We start from the raw sequence: 22537 nt of genomic DNA on the forward strand, positions 1-22537 counted from the left end.
CTGCGTGAAGAGAAATCAAGTGACATACATGCTTGTGTGTGAACTTGTCCTGGAATACAGAGGCTAAGATCCAAAGCGCTATGCACAGTATTCCTCATGTGCATGGGTTTTTTTTATGTACTCTAATCCCAAAGCTGTTTGTGCTCTCTTTTTAAAATCCATTGCTTTCAGTGTTTTTGAACAATGGGAGCTGCATGTACTCTTGAGAACTACTGAATGTGATGTTTAGGGCCTGCTGTCATAAGGGGACACCTTATGCCCTCCTGTTCCTGAACAAGAGAAAATGTATTTGGATTAGGACCAGAGTATGTGTGTGCATGGGTATGTTCTGGTATGAAAGGAGTTTCAGGCAGTCATAAACAAAGACAATTGTCTTTAGGGAAAAGTAAATATAGCTCAGCAAAATGCAATTTTCAAACATGAAGCCAAATGCATGACTCTAGCACAGGCATAGGCAATCTTTGGCCCTACAACTCTCATGATCCTTAGCTAACAGGACCAGTCGTCAGGGATGATGGAAATTGTAGTCCAAAACATCTGGAGGGCCGAAGGTTGCCTATGCCTGGTCTAGCAGGACTGCTGTTCACAAACAGGACCATATGAGATGGCCAGATGATATTACTGCCCACACCAGGCTGCTGTACCCTAAGAAGGGGTGATAGTAGTATGGGAAGCAACTTTGTCAATTACCCACACATACACAATTCTGGTATTAACAAGTTACTGGCATGGCAAGGAACCAAGCATGTGGAAGTAGCTCCCAAACCACAAACATAACAGTGAAATCACACCAAATTTTCTGGCTTTAAAAATATTTTTCTTGATTCGAAACTTGATGGTATTAGCCTGTAAAATACATACTTTTTTTCAGATTATACCCTCCTTTCCATAGAAGGCAGCTTTTCAGAACAGAGATGTAGCTGCTCAGAGTGAATGGTGAAACAAGCAGCGCAGGAGTAAAAAAGTAAGACTTCTGCTCTTAGAACCATCTCTCTACATAACTAGAGAAATAATGTCCCAGAAAGCATCAAACAAAATCCCTTCTGGAAAACTCTTTTCCCTTTGTACGTGCATTCATTTGTGTGTGTGTGTGTGTGTGTGTTTTTAATGCAGGTGCAAATTTCATCTTAACTGTAATAGAAAATATTTGCCTCTGGATTTGACAAAGACTTCAGAAGGTCTTTTTATAGATAACAGACATATTTTGATAGCATTAGTCAGAGGATTACAATAAGGAAACAAGAATGGTCTGAAAATGAGACAGGAAGAATTACTTCATTCTCTGAGCATGGTGCATGACTCAGTCAACATACAGTTTGGTTGCACTCTGAACTAATATTAAGTAGTTGTTTAAAAAAAGCAGCTGAGTAAGAGCAGAACTTGCCCTCTTGCACTTTGTAAAATGGCATGCAATTTTGATGGCTCTATTTAAATAATAAAGGCACTGAAAAAATGTCATTGTTCTAAGGCTGGTATGAATGAGGACTTTACCCATATTTAGTATAGCAGTACAATGCTGTAAGTACCTAGCATTTATTTGGTCCAGGCAAAACTTCTGAGTACTACTGAGTTTTAATATTTTGCCTGTGACCAATATGCGAAGTTAGAATGTTCATGTTTTATGTTATAATGCTTTTTTTCCTTTGAGAAAGACCCTGTCGTCCTCCAATAAAAATTAGGAGATGAAATACTACTGCTATTTTTATAAACTTTCTTTTGCAAATAACTGTGGGTTCAGGTAATTCTAAATACACAACTTCCCATTTAATACATGTTATAGTTAGGACACACAATCACTAATTTAGGACTGTAAATAATGATTTCAACATCAAAATCTGCCTTAAAGTGAATCAAACTACAGGCTTATCTAGGTCCCTAGACCATAGCACCTTTTTACATAACCAAGAGGTTTGTTATACACAGAAAATATACCATAGCTCTAACAAAATTACTTGCTGTAGGTAACAAGCGGGCAATTTATAGGCAGGCAGTTGTAGATTACAGGCTAAAGGTGACCCACAGTGGCAAGCAATAGCTCCTGAGTTAGAAATCCAAGCCTCTTTCTGTCTTCTAGGCACAAAGACAGTAATACGCTCCAGCAACAGCCTTGGCTCTGTTCCCTACTGCTTACTATCTGGCAGTCAAACGGTACTCTATGAACATTGCATTAGGAGATACGCATCCACGTTTGATACAAAGAACTATCTGATCAAGGCACTGATATTCTGTCAGGATTCTAGCCATAACCTGTGGGATGTTACGCAGCAATCAAACAGATGCATCCCCACACAGCATTAGCAAAAAATAAGGGCTGCAGGGGACCAAGTCACACTAACAGGGGAGAAAAAGCCTTCCTACACTTAGAGGCTAGAATGGGTAAAGTAATATTTGATTCTGTTCAATACTGGCTGCACCTTCATCTTCCTCGTTTGTCTGACCTGCAACTGCACTGACATATCCTTAGAAAGCCAGGTAAACACAGAACTCATGTTTGGGTGCTCCTTCAATGTTAAAACAACATCACTGTGCATCTCCCAGCGCATAGGAAACTTTGGGCTTGTCCACACAGGGCTTTATATTGAGTTTCAAAAAACAAAGGAGAAGCAACAGAAAACCCACAGTGGGTGGGCTGCTGATGTTTGCATTCTCTTCAGTTAATATAGCACGAGGAAAAATTTATGCAACCTGAGGGATGGTGAGGGAAAATCCAGAGTTTGTTTGCAGTGTTAAGAAAAGGATCCTGCCCTTCAATGTCAGGAGGAAGGCTATATTATGGAAGCAGAAATATTTCTTTAAATAGAATATAATGTTTTAAGTTAGTCTATAGACCACATCAAAAGAGAACAAAATAAAATATGCTTAAAACTCTACATAAAAGTGTATGTGTATGTATGTGTGTGTGTGTGTGTATATATATATATATATATATATATATATATATATATATTAATTATACAGAGAGAGAGTATGTGTTTGTTTGTTTAGCTAGATGAGAAAGTTTTTATTAGATCTTTGCTAAACAAAACTAAAAATGTAAAAATGGGTGAGACATGTGTCAGAATGTTCGTCTCTCAAAAAAATCAGAAACTCTACCACAGAATCATAAAATTGTAGAGTTGGAAGCATAATCTGAAATGAATTACAGATATCTTTTCCTGAGATTGGAAGCTTTTACCACAAAAGAGGCCACCTTCAGAGTAAAAAACTGATTAGTTCTTCACACTGCTTTGAGAAGCAACGTTTTAAACAATCCATTCAGGATGGGAATTGGCTGATAACTACAGGAGGACACTGAACCAGAGGAGCTTCAGATCTGGTATTGGCAGAACCTGTGCCAAGAATGGATTAAGTACAGAATGATGGGTATACCTAATAGATCCTTTACATTAACACAGTACTGGACAAACAGCACTGATTGTGGACAAGCATTTTATTATGCAGTTCATTACTGAAAGAGGGAAAAAATGATTTTTCAAGAAAACTCTTTCAAGCATCTCCTAGTATTTGTCCACAAATTTTCTGCTACCTCTTTTCCTTTTCACTAGCTCTCAAAAACACATTATCAGCAACAGCTAAGACATTAGGTTCCTAACCTTATTTTCCATTTTCAGGAATCAACCATTTAATATTCAGTGTGCATTTAGGAGCGCATTAGGAATATACTGCATTAAGTTGTCATGCATCAAATATAATACTTTTAGATCTGTGCCTACATTAGTGAGAGTTGTTTCAATTTCTAGAAGACCAGGTTGCTCACAGTTCAAAGTCCCAGATCCAGCAGTACACTAGCTGCTGGGTATTGTCGGTTCCAGATACAGGATGTGCATTCTCTGGACAGGACAACCAGGAACCTGCCATGCTTTCTGTTCTATACTGCAGCAGGAATTATCTGAGTCTCCCTTGACCTATTATCTTACTTTCCTACCTTTTTTACCCTGGGGCTAATTTTTCAGTTAACTTTTCTTGTAAGAATAGAGGGGGCTTTCATTTCTAACTCAGGAACTATTGATTGTTGCTGTGGACCACCTTTAACCTGTAATCTACAACTGCCTGCTATGTTAGAGCTATGCTATATTATCTGTGTATAATGAAGGACAAATCTCTTGGTTATGTAAAAGGCTGTTTGGTATAAGGCTGTTTTTTATGTTCCTATTAAATGGCAAAGTTGCTTTTGGTAAATGGCAAAGTAAAGTTAGGAAATCAGTGTGACGCTGGAGTCCTTTAGGGTTTATCGTCATTTGAGGAAGTAGGATGGTTAAAGATTGGGGAAGCTGGTGTAGTTCTAACTCAGCACTAACCCAAATCATTCTCAGAACTGAGACAAGTATTCTTCATAGGCCTTAAGACTCTCTGTTGCTCAATCAACAGATGGTACCAGCTACCAGTTTGTAGTATGTTTTGGATTAGTCAAGTAAGAAGAAGCAGTAAAGCTGTTTAAGGGACACAGGGATACACTGTAGCCTTCCTTTGCTATTTACTGGAACCCTTTTAAAAAATATATCCTGCAAGCCTTACCATGCAACTTTTTCTATAGTTTCTAGCAGTGTTGTTATTCTAGAAAATGAGGCGCTGGAACTCACCATGAACACCTCCCTTGTTCTCTTGCAATGGCAATGGCACCCACCTGAGAGGTGCCAAAACAGAATTCCGGGGAGTTCTGGCTGAAAAAAATAATCCCTGGTTTCTAGTCCTATAATTAGAACAGGAAACAGCCCTAGTGATGGAGAGGATGCTCCTGCCCCATTCTAAAGATATGACAGCAGGTGTTCTTTTAAAGAATGGTTTCACAAGGAATCAATAAAGTTGGCTTCTCTCACTAGAAAAAGAACTGCCCTGAGACCTCCGGGTATAGGGTGGTATATAAATTCTAATAATAATAATAATAATAATAGTAATGAAAGAAAATAAAAGTGACCCTCTTTCATTGTTAAGCCATTGCTAAGTATACAAGAGGCTGTCTTGTTGTGAGTCAGGCCTGTATTGACTATCGGCTTTGACTAGTAACAACACTTTAGGATGTCAGGCAGAGGTTTCTAAAAGCCCTTTAAACTCAAAACTAAGTGCAGATGCCAAGATTAAACACCTGACCTCACACACAGGAAGCTTGTACTGTTTTACATAGGCTACTGTCATGTTTTGGAAACGTACAGATCACCATCTTTAACAGCAGGAAATCTAGCAGACTGAACTACTATATTGTACAAATAACAATCCAGTAAGTGCAGTTTCCAAGCTGATAGTGTGGGGGGGGGGCAGAACAGGTGTTAACAGCATTTATTTCTACATGGAAAATAGCATTGGAACATAGCAGAAATGAAGATGCTATTGCAGATGTAGTGTGGTTCTATACTGGGTGCTAGTTCTCCCTGACTGAATGACTAGTAGCCAGAAATATATAAGCTGCTTCTTAAATGTAAAAGGCACATGCTGCTTATCATAGGGCATTTGAAAATAAGAGTTTCTGGGTACCCATTTTAACCTGGGGCAGCCAAAAGATAAAGCCATCCTATTTTAACTCCATCCATATCAGCCTCTGGCAGTTGATGTGTACAGGATGCAGATTATGACATCCAGCACAGATTTTGATATGTTCTTCTTTCTACCCAAAAAATCCCCTTGGTCTGCAGAGGGTTTAGAGGAGTATCCACAATAGCTGGGCCTAGCTCAGGTTACATTAAAATGGAAATGGACTAATTTGAGCAAAACAAATGCTAAAAGCCTTCTGGCTGCAGTCCTATACATGACGATTAAGAGGCAAACACCACTGAGTTCACTGAGACTTATCCAATCCAAAACGTGCATAGGATTGAGCCTGAGTAGTCATGTGTTAAATTTTAAATTATTGTGTTTGAGGGTGACCTGATGCTATGGCTCTTTCCTACAACCCCTCTTTTATCATCCTGATTGCTCCTTTCCTTTAAAATTCTAATTAGGGAGCTTTTACGAGTGACCATTTCAATAATTCATGTTCCTATTTTCAGTGTCTCGTTTAAATCATTTAAACGAAGTAAGAGTGAATTCCTCAAAGGAGCTACTGTTGCGTCGATATTGATTCCCAAATGAGCAAGCTGATCTCGAGCCAGAATCAGCTGCACAGACCATTGTGTTTTTATAACTGGTCAAGCACTAGCAAGTCTTTACAAATTCAAAAACCAGTGTTCATATAAATAGGATAAACCAAAGATGAGGAACCTTTTTCCATTCAGATGGTGTTGGACTCCAACTCCCATCAATCCCAGACAGCAATGTTGGACTCCAATGATCAGAGATAATGGAAGTTGTAGTCTTAACAGTTCCTCAAAGGCCACAGTTTTCCCTGTAGGTTTATTCATATGTAAAACAGATTAGTCAAAATCTGTTTAGATGGGTTTGCCATATTTCAAAAAGTAAAGACAATGACACCCCAAAAGTTGTTGAGCGTTGGTGTTGTTGCTGTTGTTGAAAACCCCAAAGCAACTTTTCAATTGACTTGCCTAAAATCTAGGGCAGAGCAGGGTCCCTGGTCCACTACTGCATTGACAAAGGTTCAATATAGGGCAGCCATGATACCAGTGACAGTATGAAAAGCTGGCTAAGGAAAAGAGAAGGATCCCTGCAGGCTGTGGCTGCTAGGAGTGAAGAGGAGCAAGATGAAGTATCTATTCTCTCCTCCCTATGACTGAGGTCATAGTCTCTGAGCTTTCATGCTGCAGGTTACACAGGAAATGGCTCAGTAACTCTCACATTAGTGCTGTAAAATGATAATTAAAGCACTGTTTATCCAGTGTCTCTCAAAGGTCAGTTTGGCTCCATAAACAGTAACTGCCTAGGGATCTTTTGCTCTTCCATGATACCTTACTATATTCAGATCCTGCAAATACTATGGAGATTGTTATACATTTCTTTTCTCTATGTTAATTAGCCACTTCAGCAGTTACTATGGGAATTAAAACAGTCCCAACAGTATGTATGGTGACACAGAGCAATGGAAACATGAAAGTGATATTTTGCTATCCAGAGGCAAGATCTTGCCATTTTCTTGGCTCCTGCATGCAAGTTATTAATGGTGGAGGAGTCTCTCTTTAACAAACATCAAATTCCTTTGGAAGATAAAGAACATGTTTGCCAAACAAGCATTTCAAGGGAGGATAATGATGGTCAGCTGCACACAGAGAAGATACAGACCAATTACAGGGGTTTTTCTCCTTCTCAGGTTGAACTACTAACACAACTTATACATATTTTGCGAAGCAAGTTTATGAAAAATATGTGTGTTGGTTTTTTTTAAAAGTAAGTAGGACAGCTAAGCATAACTTGTTGCAGCCATAACCATTGCTTGGCTTCTCTACCTGTTTGTTTTCAATTTTAGCTTGATCATGTGTGAAAGAAGTCGTACCTCTCTGCTTAGCACCGTTGCTGACTAGTAAAAAACAGGCCGCAGTAGCTGATAACAGATTGGGAGATGAACAGAAGCAAACAGGTTTACTGTCAAAAGCAGAAAAGCCCTGTCGCAGAGGGGATAAAGTACAATCTGAGTATGGAATAAAAGATAATGTAGGGTTTGAGGAGGCAGAGGTATGCATTTGCCTTCACACAGTGAATGTTTGCTGCAGGCAACACTGCTGTAAAACCAGTGCACTTAAGGCAAATGTGAATGCTATATAAAGTGTGCAGCCCCTCTGGCTCATCAATACAGAGGACTGAAATTCATTCTCTCCTCTCTCTTTCTCTTACACAGACATGCAGAGCCTTTCATGGGCTCTATTTATTTATTTTTAAACTGCATAGATGTATTAATGCATTCCAGAAAGTCAACTGCTACTATGGATATATGCAGTGAAACACCTGTACATGCAGCTGCCACACATGTTTGTTGCACATAATTTAAGAGAGAAAAACTCCATATAAGGCTTTTGTATTCTGGTCCTAAAAATGGGATATAGAGCAGCACACTTTGTGAAAATGTTCCAGATTATGAATCTTTAATGCCATTAAACTATACATGGGTACCATATTTTTATTTCTCTGCTATTATGTATGAGTTCTTCTACTGACAATATTCCACAACCTTTCTATCCGTGAGCTCCTTAACGTCCTTAGCTACCTCTAACCTTGCTGTACCAAAGAGCATTCTAATGTGATCTATTAATTGCCCAGGTCTGAAAGAGTCCTAAAAATCCTCTTCCAGTGCCTTGCCATGTCTTGGCATTACCACCATCAGCAAGCCAGATTGTGTCCCTGCACCCTCTCCCAGTTTGGTGTTAAGGAGTTGTTAATTCAAGGTAACTTCTTTAATCTGAACCAATATTGCCTGGAAATGTTTGGCAGTCCATGAGTTCCATTGCCTCTTTTGGAACTGTAATACCACAGTCTGCTTCCAGCACTCACACCTGTGATATTTTCAAGAACAATGCTGCAAATTGTGGGGCCCTCTTTTGCTGAGTGCATAATTATTATTATTTTTTGAGACCTAAGCCTTTCCCCCTTATTTACTGAACACCTGGGAAAATGCCAGGCCTTTGGCTTTTGCAAACAGTTTGCCAGAGTGTCTTGATGGAAAACGTCTTTTGAGTCTCAATAAGCCACATACTTTCCACTCTTTAAATTTGAAATATTTGTCAACAAAGGGAAAAGGATGACCCAAAATAGAGCAGGTGTAGAAGGGGCTAACATTTCCCCCCACAAATTCCAAATGTTCAAAGAATTTTTTTAATGAATTGATTTAGAATGGTTAATGCTATAGGCAAAAAGAGACGGGAAATGTTAGTGAAAAGCACAGCATAGTAACTATTAAAAGTTATCAACTTAGAACAGAATTAAGGGAAAGGCTTTGACATGTATTTTTGAACACTTAAGTTTTCTGTAAAGGCTACTGTGCTGTAAAAGGTTAGAACTAGGTCACTCCTGGGTGTACAAGGACTCTCTTCTGATCGGGTAATGACTCATGGCATTAGCAAATTCTCTGTTCCTCATCTGTAAAACAAAACAACAGCCTAGAGTAGAGTACTTTTGGTCCCTCCAGCTGCTGGTGGACTCCATCAGCTGCAGCCAGCATGGTCAATGGACAGGGATGATGAGAGTTGTCATCCAAGACATCCAAAGAGCATCAGGTTGGGGAAACTTGGTACAGAGAAATCATGGGTGGTGGCAGCAGGAAGGGGATATAACAAAAGCTGTAAAGCAGGGGTGGTTAACATGTGGCTCTCTAGACATTATTGGACTCCAAATACCATCAGCCACAGTCAGCATGGCGAGGGATTTGTAGTCCAGCAACAATCAGTTAACTGTACAACATATTGTGGCCAACATAGTATTGGATATCTTTACTTTCTCCCATTTTGTCAATACTCCTACTCTAAACTCCAATATGCTTAATTTGTTCATGTGACTAAGATAAGGCACACTCCCCCATTGACTCCAGAGACAGGCGGATGCCAAGAGCAGATCAAGAAAAAATACTTATCCGACTTTGTTACTTCAAAATGTCACTTAAGTGTATATATATGGCAAGAGGAACTATCCTGAGATTATGTTTAGAAACTTGCTGGTTCCCTTCAGGACAACCGAAGGTAGCCTAGTGACAACAGTAAGAATCCAAGACAACAGTAAGTGGATAGGTATTTCATTCACAAATCCATGTGACAGAAAGTAAGAATCCAAGTGGTTAGATACTTCACTCTCCAGTTAGAAACATGGAAATTCCTGTGGGCACTAGCAAGGCTCAGAATTTTCAATTCCAGTCAGGACAGGAAATTTGAACACAGAATAAAGAACAGGAAGAAGAATAAGCTACTGCTTACTTGGGTATACAGAACACACCCTTTCTACAAGACCCAGCGGTGAGGTACAAAGGTGATAAAAAATAAGCAGCTGTTTTAGTCATTTAATAGAGAGGATTATGCCTTTTTGGACAATAAAAGAAGAGGAATGCATCAATTTTCACTAACTTCATTTTCTTGAGGTGTTCAAAGATATTAGCACACAAACTCTTGAGGAAGAAATTGAAGGTATTATATTCCATAGTAAAATGTGTACTCATAAGAAAATGAGATAAATGTCAAATAACTTATGTCCAAGATTTATGTCCTCATTTTTCAATTCATTTCTAGGATGTGTTTTTTGGGTTGTCTCATATCCCCATTTTGAATCACAAACTAGAACCAGCCATCAGTTTATTAACTCTTCAGACGCACAAAAACCCCCACTTATCACATTTAACCCTTTGAGCTGCTCAGCGTCCACACTTGAAAGAAAGCTGAGTTACAGTGGAAGCTGCTATCAACACTCCAGAACAAATAACTAAAACATAAACAACCTCTGCCACTATTGCTTATGGGCTGTCCATCTCCAAACGTAGTCCGAAGCTACCCCAAAGGACTCTTTCAATTTCTGGAGCAGACTAGGTGAACCAACAAGAATGGCCAGATTTAAACTGATGCAAATTGTCTTCTTTTACATATAAATACTAAAATGTTCATACACCAACTCCTACAAATTCGCTGGAACACAAGAATTCTAGCTTCTACTGCAATCCTAAACACAAATATTGGAGAAGAATTCACACTGAACACTGTGGCACTTTCTTCCAAGTAAACATACATAATGGTTGTAACTGTTAGGCGTTTTCACTCAGATTTTGCACATTTTAAAAAGCCACTTAACTTTCCTCTAACTAAACGTTTGCTCTCCAGCTGCATTTTTCTCTTGCAGCACCCCACCATCAAAACATAGCCATTGATCTGCATATCTAAATAAAATGAGATGAATGAAGTTTAAAACTCCTCCTACCTTCGCCACCCAGTTGAACAATGGTGACATCCTAACAAGGGCAGATGCAGCAGTGTGCGGAAAGTTGCAATTCCAGCCACTTTCTCCTCTCCTCTTTCAGCGTTTGCGCTCTCATAAAACCGCCCTCTCCCGCATCTGCCTCGAGCAGTAAGCTCGTTTACTGAGAAACAAGAAAGCACTTCTTTCAGACTATTCGCTCCATGCTGCAGAAAACCACGCTCCTTCCAAGCTCTGCAAGCAACTATGAGGTCACTGGTCTCTCGCACACAATTCCACAGTCTATCGCAGAGATTCATTGCAAGGAAGGAAAAGGCTGGGTGGGTTACGCGCAGGAGTGAGATTTTCTATAGGCTGCTTTCAAAAGACGACTCCACCTACTCCCAGGGAGAGGCAGTTAAAGAAAGTACCAACAAAGTCCTGCTCTGTAGATCACTCAGGAAGTTGTGAAACGGGGCAGGTTTTTTTTTTTTAATTTAAGAGAGAACTGCAATAACATGCCAAAGAGGGCAGTTATGAACATATGCTGGCAACTTTTAAGGAGTTCTGAATAAAAGAGAGCATTCATAGAACTTACTTAAAACAACACGCACACGCACAGTCTCCCAACAACACAGCCATTAATAGGACTTTCTAGAAACATTCCAACTTACAAATAAATAATGTCACTGCTAATTGAAAATAAACGCAAAACCCCCAAATTCAGTGAATTCGTTTCTTGTCTTTCTGCAGCAGTCGTAGCCCCACTTACTTCTGAGTAGACATGATGGCACTGCAGCCTCCACTAGTACATCAATATTGGAGCAACAGTGGAATAGTGATTTTTGCAATATTAACATGAAATATATATTGGACGCTTGTCCTGTACTTTAAACATATTTTGCAAAATATAATGAATTTTGGTAATAGTGAAGTAATGTACCGTAAGTGCCGTTTTCTTCCCCCTCTGAAAAAAGCAATGTTGAATTGCTTTTTGAATGTTAAATTGCTTTTGGGGGCGGTGCGGGTGGGAGGGACCGTGTGCAACTAGAAGCAAGCTTTCCTCACATTTTAAAATGGTTTGTGTGTTTAGCTTTTTGGCAACAGACATGTAGATGAATAGATTTCTTGCAGTATGGCTTAATTTCTAAATAAGAGGTATGAGTCAATCTTGTCTGAAAATTATACTTGGACCCTCCTCTTACATAGAAGCTCTTTCCCTGTCCATAGATGTGCAGAGAATAATTGATGGTGCTGGGTTTGCACTCTGCACATGTGTAATGGCACCCTGCAAACATTCCTAAATAAGTGCTGTGATGAAAAACAGCAAGGCCTATAAATTTAAAATGTTACCAGCTGCCAATGAATGTTGGGATGAATCTACATCATACATTGAATAAATTTCTTGGTTGCAGGCTTCTGGTTCTAGATGAAATGTGAGAAACGCTGATATACATCAGATTAGTTTACTTTCAGATTTATTCACTGTCATGCCAGTATTTTCACATGGCTACTTTAGGAGGAATAGCATGGCAAAGCCCAGTCTATCGGCTTGGACAAGAGATGAGCTGTCTTAAACTCTCTTCTCAAGAGTCACCTCTCCCCATACAAACCAACCTGAACCTGTGCTCATGATCTGAGGCCCTTCTTTGTGTGTCTCCTTCATGAAAGATCCAGAGGGTAGCAACACAAGAACAGACTGTAATGGCTTCCCATTCGTGGAATGCCCTGTCCAGGGAGGCTTGCCTGGTACCATCATTATATATCTTTAAACGCCAGGCAAAACCTGGCCTTTGGCCTTTAACTATTTGTGACCTTTTAGAATTGGGTGGGATGTTTTTAACATATTTCTCTTTTCTCTTGGTTTTAATGTATCTATGTGAGGTTTATCATCTGTCTATTTGGTTGTAAATCACTTTGCATTACCCTGTGAAGCGACTAACAGATTTAATTAATAGTTTTAAGAATAATAATAATAACACAGCCATTTCACGTCAGAGGGAAAGATGGGTCAGCAGGAGCCACTCCATAGGCTTGGGTGAGAGACCAGCTGCTTCCTTCCAAGCTGCTCATTATAAGAACTATATAACTTTCCTTTCCATTCTTTTTTCATTCTGTTTCCTGTCTTTTAAATGTAAGCATATGGCCAGTGACTGTAATCTGTGTACAGCACTTAGCAAATCTCAGGTGCTTTATGAATCATGTTATTTAACAGCATTGGAAAGGCAAGGCCTTTCTGCTCTTACCTTTTATTGTGCTGTTTGACCCAACGTTTTAAAGAGTGAATGTGGAGCTGACTGTCTGCACCATTGGTCACAAGCTACTGTTATTAGAGAGTGAGTGCAGGGTTTTTCTTTCTGCACTAACGGTGGGTTGTGTCCAAGTTGAGAAAAGTTCTGTGGCTCTAGTCACACTCCTTACATACCCTCATGATCCTCCAGCAGTAAACATCATCGTTATGAGCATGAATAAAGCTACAGCTGTTTAATGGAATTTTAATTATCATTTTTAAAATGCCTAGCATTTTGGAATTCTAATCTTGTGATAGTATAGGAGATTCGAAGGTGCGTCAGCCTGAGCTATGGCGAACTTGGTTGTTGTGATGAAATTTTGTCTGCAGCTAATGAATGTTGTCATGGGCAGAGCTTTGACTCAACATCATCTCCATCTGTTGATGTCACAAACTGACAGCTTGCAAAGGTCAGAGAGAAGTAGCACAAAACAGATGTCTCCCAAGCCATGCCCACCAACCCCAAACCACAAATAAACCAGGACACTGTGCTTGTACACAGTGCTATTTTTCTAGAACTTTCCCCTTGTTCTCTTAGAATGGCAATGGTGCACACTTGAGAGGTGCTGGAGCTGAGCTCCTGTGAGCTCTGCTGAAAAAAAGTCCTGCTTGTACATATTCCAGACAGGTGAAAAATATTGAGGATCCATTCAGGATCTTTCTTTCACAAAAGTTGTTATTGTTGTTTTGCAATAAAAGAAAAGGCTTTAAAAAACACCCCACATTATTCTGGAATATTAGCTGAATAACGGGGGGGATGACCCACCCCAACAACCATATCCCTATAAATGGTAAGTGTAAACTGGACAATGAACAATTAGCAGCAAAGATTGGCTTCTGGCCATAAGACTGGGGACTCCTGACCATGTTATAACATTTCTGTCTCCCAGTTGCATAGTAAAAATTAAATCTGCAAGTTCAAAAAGGTTTATTTGTGTGGAGCTACCTGGAAAGTATTCAGGTATTCAATAATTTATTTTTATTTACCTCCCCTTAATGTTTGTCCATTTGTTCTACCTCCTCTCCTCCAAAAAAAGTACAGACGTACTTAAAACAGAACTTAGTGTTTTAATGTTTATTGCAGCTTGTGAATAGATTAAGCAATGCTATTTCCAAAGGTACTGTATAGTCATTTTAAATGAATGGAAAACTCAATAATATAGTATCCAAAAAATAGCAAAAAGCAAAATTGTGCCATATGCACTGTATAATGTTTTTAAAGCTCTTGAAAACAGCATTTTATAATCTGTTATAGAAATAGACTGAACAGGGCAGCTGGATGAATTCTTGGGGTAGAAAACTTTGCCTTGTACACATTCACCTTCCAAGTCTCTACCAGAACTTCCTTTTAAAGCAGCTGCCATGGAGACAGTTCCCAGGGGAACTCAGTGGTCAGTCACTACAACAGCCACCACAACGTTGCTCATGACAGATCATTCCAGGCTTGAACAGAGTTGCTCCAGAGGGAGGCCAAACTGTAAATTGCCTCTTTGGGGCCCAGAGCTTTAGTAGACTTGCTGTTCCCATGAGGGCTGATTTCTCTGAGAAGAAGGCAGCCAACCAAGCAGAAAAAGTTGCATTAAAAAAAAACCTAAAAAACTTTGGAGCTGGTTGCCAAAAAAGTAGAGGACAAGGCCCACACCTCAACAACTTTAACGTAAGCTATTGAGTCTGAATGCATGGCTTTTATGTGGGGCCTTGCTCTTGGGCCTACCGGAAAATGTGGACTGCTTCAGGCCTATCAGAAACTGGGGGCTCTTCCCCACAGCCTCACAACAAAGCCAACCTGGGCCATGTTGAGATAGCATATATTAACTGGCAATCCTATTCTAACCACAGAAAAATTATATAATACATTCAATGTTACAGAATTGAAGGATATTTTTGTATTTCATGAAGCTTTTAGGGCTTGGATTATCTGACACTGAAACAATGACACGCCCCCTAAAAAAAATCAAAGAAAAATAAACCCTTTGAATCTCCCCAAAAGTTCTGTCTTATGACACTGCAGAAACTGCAAAACTGCTGGGCATGAGGCACTAGAAAATGGCAACAAAAGCCACAGCTGACCATGCTAGAGTGAATGGTCCGCAGGTGTCTATCGTGCATTGGCCATAAGGGCCAGGTCAGCCATACTCTTTGCTTTCCTTCCAACTGACATCTCCTCAGATCTGTGTATAGTTACTGGTGCAACTCCTTTAGTTTATGGCAGCATGACAAAGGGCTCCACAACACTCGGCTTCCATGGCTTGGACTGTTCTTTTACCTTAAAGGTCCTGGTGGAAGTGAGCAAACAATGGTAGTCTTTAGTTCCAGGCATTCAGAGCGAACACCGGGAGCACACAAGTAGTGCCATGCAATTGCCTCATATCTAGAAGTCAGGGTTCATTTTCCTCTTGAATCAGGAAAGGGGGGGGGATCACTTGACCCACTTCACTAAACACTACACTCATGTATTGGCAATCCCGTGCTTGGCACCAATGGGCAATGCAGGTCAAAGAAAGCACAGAGCCAAGGGGGTCAAGCTACTTCTCCCTTTTATTCACTTGCCACACTTATTAGGAGTATTTATTAAATTTGTAGGCCACCCTTCATCCGAAGATCCTATGGCAGTTCACAACAGAAAAATACAAAACGAGACTACATAATAAAATAAAAACAAACCACTAACCACCCACCTCCCACAAACACATTTAAAAAGCCACAGAGTGCCAATCAGTACAACGCCTGGTTGGAGAGATATGTTTTCGCCCAGCGCCTACCAGTACCTTCACAATCTGGGACTTTGTGTACAGCCTGTGTGATTTTGGCAGTTCTTCTTCCTCCTGAGTCAGCTCCAAGGAGATTGTCTGGGATGAAAAGGTTTATTTTAGCCACAAGGCTGTAGCTCCAAGGAGGAGATGGGTAAACAGTGGGCCACTTGGTGGTTATCCATGGGCCAGATTTAGCTCATGAACCAGCAGGTCTCTACCACTACATCCTGGCTGTACTTTAAGAAGTCAGGTTAGGGAAGATGCTTGTCTGTGGAGGAAGATGGCAAACCACCTGCATCTGGTAGGAATTGAAGCTGGAATTGTGTGTTTGCTTAAGGGGCTTTAAGGTGTTCCGGATGTTGCTTTTTGTGGGAAGATGCCAATGTCACCACTGAATGGTTAGATGTCTGTTAGTTTTATTTTGAAGCAAAGTGTCTAAACTTAGAACTTGGTAACAAATAGGAAAAAGAAATAAAAAACAAAACAAAATGCCAAACAATCATGCAATTCGTAGCACCTGTGTGTATAGCCCATACATAGAAGCACAGATTCATACCAAATATGTCACAACATGAACTGCTCCAACCATGACCTCAGTGTTAGCTCCTGAAATGAATGCATGGAAGCCACCAACTAGTGTGAACTTGCTTGCAGAATGAGCAAGGGTGACCTTTCTTCCACCCAGCCTCAGTTGTGAGCTTCAAGCAGGAAAGCAACCCTAAGGGAAAAACAACAACAACAAAACCCTAAAGGGTGTGTGGGAAATGCCACATATAGTTAGCCTTTCTTTGAATTCATGTGCAGAAAATGAAGCCATCCTATCAAAAAAAAATCTCCTCACCCACATGAAACACCAGAATAATATTGACATCAGAGAAAAAGCTCTTTCCTGATTGGATTGATGCTTCATCTGACCCAGTTCCAAAATAATCAAACTTGTAGCTTTCATTACTTTTGGAATTGTCACAGATACACCATTTACTGCATGACAATACACTAATAGCGTCACTGATAATCCTGTCTGCATCACACTGAAAACAGATTTTAAAATAATGTTGGCCAATATGATATCAAATTGAGTGTTCAGGTTTTAATCAAGAAGTTTTACAGTATTAGAATTCCTTGGATTTTGTGTTTGTTCTCAGTAACCACTAAATCCTATCCTAGTGTTTCCTCCAAGATGGGATATGGTTTGGGCATCATTAAAACTATAGAAATGATATCTACTGGGAAATGCAGTTTTGTACAACTTATTTCATAATAAGCAATTTGTGTAGAAATTAACCATCACTGTCTATGAGAGATGTTATTGGTGGAAACAGTTAAAAATAAAACGTAGGGAAGGTATTTAGAAGAAAGTTCACTCTCCTCCCCGATCCCAATCTCTCAGCTAAAAATTCAAGTGAGAAACTGCAGTGGGAGCATCTCCAGAGTTATAAACTATTTTGAAATATAAGCTGCAGATAAAGTACTCCCCAGACTTGCAGCTATTTCTGTGAAGGCAAACTAAAGAGGTTCCAATTTCCTGACACGACTTTCAGAAATGTCTCAGGCTTGGATTGCAATTGGAGACCCACACAGACACCAACACTGTTTGTACTGGCAGATGCATTCAAGAGCAGTTTTTAGCAATCAACAGGCAAATAAAACATGATGAATGGAACTGAGATCTTTTTATCTTGTGTTGCACAGTTTGGAATACCATGATACACCTGTACTTTTCAAGCACAACCCTGAGACTACAATCCTGTGCACACTTTCCAAGTAAATACTGTTGTGAGTAAATGACTCAGAATCAATTTTCAACACCACCACCAATGTGTAACAAAAAGACTAGAAAGAAATATAAACTTCTCTCTCTTTGTTTCTTTGTTTGATACATAATAGAACTTAAGGTGCAACACTTTACAAACTTTTATGGGAATAAAATGATTGAACTCAAGGGTACTTCTGAGTTGATGTACAGCATTGCACTACAAATCTATGTTCCAGTCAACATAAATTTCACATTTGCATCAGATTTAAGTAAAGTCAATTAAATGTGCTTAAGGCAAGGATATCAGTACAGTATGTTTATCCTTTGCTTTAAAAGTATTCAAAGCCAATATCCTTGGCTTTTTGAGAACATGAGCAGAACTTTGACATAAATGCATGTTACAAAACTGAAATAGGCTTTACATAAAATAGGCATAATGCAACTGATTAAGTAACTTCAGTCCCTCTGATTTTCACTGGAATGATGTAACTGCTTACTTTTCCAATCAAATAAGCTACTATGCCCATGGGTCCTTTGAATGGAACACAACAGAGTCTAAGGGTATTGCCCCATGCCTTAAATCAGCAGCCTCTGCCCTAATAGCTCTAATCAATCTGAAATTTTATTGATGTTATTGTTTACAAGGAAGACCATTGCAACATGGAGACCAATACAAGACTGAGACTCGTCTGCCTTGTAGCATAGGGTACATAATTTAACACACAAGTATTCTTTTTGGACCAATAGAAATGAAAACAAAAGAAACTTTTATTAAAATAATGGTTATCCTAGTAGCTTAAAACTTTTGCCTCCTGGCTGAGCCCTTACAAATATACACATATAGGCTGGCACTGTTCTAGCTTTGTTCACAGGATTGCTGTCCACATTAGAGAATATAATTGAGAATCAGATTGTGATATCATTTTACTTCCTTGTTCACTTGTGACTAACTGTTGACAGCTTTTCTATTATCAATAAATGCTAACTCTTTATTATCTAGGCTTATGTTGCATGGAGATAGGTCAGATTTCCTTAACCACGCAATTATTTGTTCTGAAGCTGGTAAGGGTAACAGTTTTTGATGCAGCAGGAAACCCTTATGCCTCTAAGCATGCACACAGAGAAGACATTTCACGTCCTATAGAAAAGACTGTAAAATCTATTATTTAGCAAGAAGTGCCAAGTTTTAAAATCAGCACATAAGCTGGGTCTATGCTCAGTGGTGCCCACCACCACTCTGATTTTTGCCATGGCCTTTTCCTAAGGAAGTAATGTGATAAAATATTGCTATATATCTGCATCCTACATATTCGGTGTCTGAACGTTGAACATTTGCAAATGCCATAGCTCCACAGTGTGGCTGTTTTAGGGAACTGCAGCACAACAAGGCATCCTAGGGATACAGAGAAAAAGGAGAAACGAAAGAGGGCAGGATACTGGCAGGGGAAAACCAGTGGGTGGAAAGGTGAGTTGCTTAATCTCATCAATTAACTGTATGTGTGGTGGGAAATTGGGATTATGGCCCACATTCCCCATAATATAACTTCTCTGCCTTGTCCTCATATGTATTAATGTGCACAGAGGGGCCTATATGTGTTTCCTTGTCCATACGAACTGTATGCTCCCCAGCTGTAAAACCAGGTGCATAGCTCCTGTTGATCAAGTTGCAAGCATGGGGCTCCACCTATACGCCATGTGCAACAATCAAAGGTAGATTGGACGGTGGTGGTTTTCAATGTTCACTGCAATCTCTACATTTGTCAGATCTTCCTTGCTTCTTGTCAGGACTGAGTTCCTGGGCTGGATTTTCTTGGTGCTATTTATTCAGCGGCTCAGGGCCACCTGTTGCTTATTGACCACACGTGGCCTTATTGGCTGTTTCGACTATATAGAAGCCTCCTGGAAAATCCAGGCAGGCCTTTGTTGTGGGCTGTTGATTTAGAACATCAAACTGGACTCACATTTTTCTCTGACCTAAAACATTGTTCTGCAAGGTGCTTGCGAACTAGAATTTATTATTTGCTTTTGGTCTTGTTCCTGAGTTTAGAGCTGACCTATAGCTTAATGGTTGAGTTATGTGAGTTTGGAACTCTACTGTTTCACAGAGTTCTCTCCTTATAAAGTTAAACGATTGTATTGAGGGGGATTTTTTTTTTAAAAAATGGGGCAACAAAAGCTACTTTTCTCTTAGTGCTACAGTGGTGTCTCCAATGTTACAACAGTAATACTGTATAACTGCACAAACATAGTGGAGAAAGAAAAAAACAGCTTGCTATTGTGGCGATGGGGAAAGCCTGTTCACCTCCCCCTCCCCTAAAAAAACACACCTTGGAAATAATGGTACAGGAAAGGATAGCTATGCACAATTTTTTTCTTTTTAAACATGATGTTTTGCCCCAAAATTTCAGAAATAGGGACATTTGATTTGTTATGTCACAGGCACTGCCCAATAGGTGCCCAACATTGACGCTGCATTATGTTGAGTTGGATCATTTGTCCATCTGGTTCAGTGCAATCTTCTCTCTGCAGCGAGTGGTAGTGGCTCTCTAAGGTTTCAAACCAGGGTCTTTTGCAGTCTACCTTGGGCTAATTCCTGGGCGTGAACCTGGAACTTTCTACATTCAAATCATATACTCTTCCTCTGAAGTATGGACCTTCCCCTAAGAACATAACTTTCTCTCAGAGGAGTACTGATTGTGCTTCTGGATCAATGTTAAAGATTTTAGCAGATATTTCTTGAGCTATAAGTTGGATCATTTAAACTACTCGTCGCCAAACGTTTCAGGCACAATTGCAAAAAAGACAAACTGTTGTGAGCACCACACAGACAACAAAGCACACACCATACCCTATTCTATGGGCTACAAGATGCTTCTTTCAAGCCTCATTTCAGCAGGTGACCCCATGGGCACTAGGGAAGGCCTCTGAGAGCACATGAGTGCCATATTAGTGGCCCCTGATTTAAATCAAATGTCATTTTTTGCTCCATGTTTAAAATGCCTACTTTTCTGACAAGTCTGTTAAAAAGTTTATTTCTCTCAGGAGAGCTAGATGCACTCAAGTTTCAATTATTTCTGCTCATCCAAATGAAAATCAGCTGCATCTTTAAAGTTATGAGCAACCTTACAAAGAAAATAATTGAGGTCTGCAGCATTTGACAGAAGAGAGAAAAGGGCACCTGTACAATTTTTGCTGGCATTGACATATAAATCTGAGTGAAGGGGTGTGTGTGTTTTTCTAAGTATTTCCTCATAACTTTGCAGATTGTCTTAACATTTGCTAGTCAAATGCTATAAACAATACTAACTCTAATCCCACAGTTGAATGTCTTGTCTGGGCAATTTTAATAGAGAGATGCTTACAAAAGCCTTGGTGTCAGCTATAAACAATAAATTACATAATAATCCTCCGTCATGAAGCTAAAGCTAGCAACCAGTGTTTGGGGAGTTTGCTGTGTCTTTTCTATGCCTTTCATAGCAGAATAATGTACATAATCCTCATCAGTTCTCAGTCCTGACTGGCTGAGTAATCTGGTAGCCTACTGTACTATTGATCAGAATGCCAGACACTTCCACTAGCCTTTCAGCAGTGTGCATGTATTGTATTGTTCCAGTTATATCCCACTTTTCACTAAAGGAATTCAAGGTGGCATACATGGTTCCTGACTTACTGCTTCCCATTTTACCCTAACAAACTCTGTTAGATAGGTTGGTTGAGAGGTGGTGACTGACTAGTGCAAGGTCACTCACTGAGTTTCATGGCTAAGTGAGGATTTGAACCTTGGTCTCTCATGTCATATTCCATTCTAAAGAACAGAAATACATACACATCCATGTGAAATAATATGGTTTTGTAACAAAAAGTGAACACACTGAAGTTAATGTACAATTTGATGCTCAGTGTTATTTATTTATGGGGGTTACTAGCAATCTTTCCAATACAAAATACACATGAAAGCCTCAAAATAAAAGACTATACAATAAGAAAAACACCACGTGAAATACTAAAATAAAAGAAAATGTGGATAACTTTCATCTTTCTTCTGATAAATAGTGGCTTTAAATAGTGGCTGATAAATAGTGGCTTTAAAATAACCTAAGAACTACCAAACCTGTCAGGCACAAAGTCACTTAGATAAACATCCTATTTCTAGCCAGTACTGAGGACATTTACAGCAAACATGGGACAAATCCAGTACTCCAACTGATCGCAACTGGGTACTGCTATACTTAACTGTCCAATTGTAATACGATACTATCTGTACTGTTGCATACTCTTCGCCTCTAGGCAAAACAAAGCTTATGTTTATGCAACTGCACTTTTACTCTTCCCTCTCCAATCCCTCCTTGCCTATCATGTCCCTAAGTCAGTTAAGAGGATATGCTGGAAGCCAACTTTGGGGTGGGGGGAATTCTTCACATTAGATTCTTGCTGTTGGTCCTAATAGTTACTTTAAATCATTATTGAGGAACTGGAATCAAACAAAGGCTGGTTACAGTATAAGCCACCTATACAAGCCTCAAAAATATGGATGTTTCTCAAAACACATTCCCAAAAAATATTATTCTAAGTTGCAGATTGGAATCAGGTTGACAAAGGTGAAATAGCAATTGAGTGCTATTATTACTCAGTTTTTGCATCCTAAGCAACAAATATATTTGGCTGTTCAGAAAAAAAACAACCCTGGGTGGTTTACATGGACCCCCTGCAGTCCATAGACCACCAGTTGGTAACCACTGCTGTATCTTCTTGTTTTTCAGTCTTTTGGTTAAAATAAAGAATAATAAAATGCACCCATGTGGTGGCCCTCTTTCCCCCCCTTCCAACTCCCACTACAAAGTTGCATTCTTTTACTTGGGTTTCTAAATTGACTTGGTCTAAAAAAATTGGAAAGCCAGATATTTTCCCAAACTCTGAACTTTAGATACTGAGTGAAGCAACTGCTCAAAAATGTGTTAGCAGGGCAGAGCCATTTGAAAATATTGGTGGATTTTG

At 39.5% G+C, this 22537-nt stretch overlaps 1 protein-coding gene across 4 annotated transcripts in view; it reads right to left on the reverse strand.

The window, feature by feature from the left end:
• The window catches only part of TBC1D1 (TBC1 domain family member 1), a 66955-nt gene that overhangs the window by 39470 nt on the left and 4948 nt on the right, over positions 1-22537 (reverse strand). Inside the window, exon 1 of one of the 4 annotated variants that reach the window (XM_082238053.1) lies at positions 10768-11053. The exons of the other annotated variants lie outside the window; for them this stretch is intronic. Within the exon in view, the coding sequence (XP_082094179.1) occupies positions 10768-10797 (30 nt within the window). The 5' untranslated portion in view covers positions 10798-11053. Of the gene's footprint in view, positions 1-10767; positions 11054-22537 lie in introns of those variants that run through there. 4 annotated transcript variants of the gene reach the window in all.

This window comes from Podarcis vaucheri, assembly GCF_965113315.1.
Source record: "Podarcis vaucheri genome assembly, chromosome: 9".
Taxonomy (NCBI): Eukaryota; Metazoa; Chordata; class Lepidosauria; order Squamata; family Lacertidae; genus Podarcis; species Podarcis vaucheri.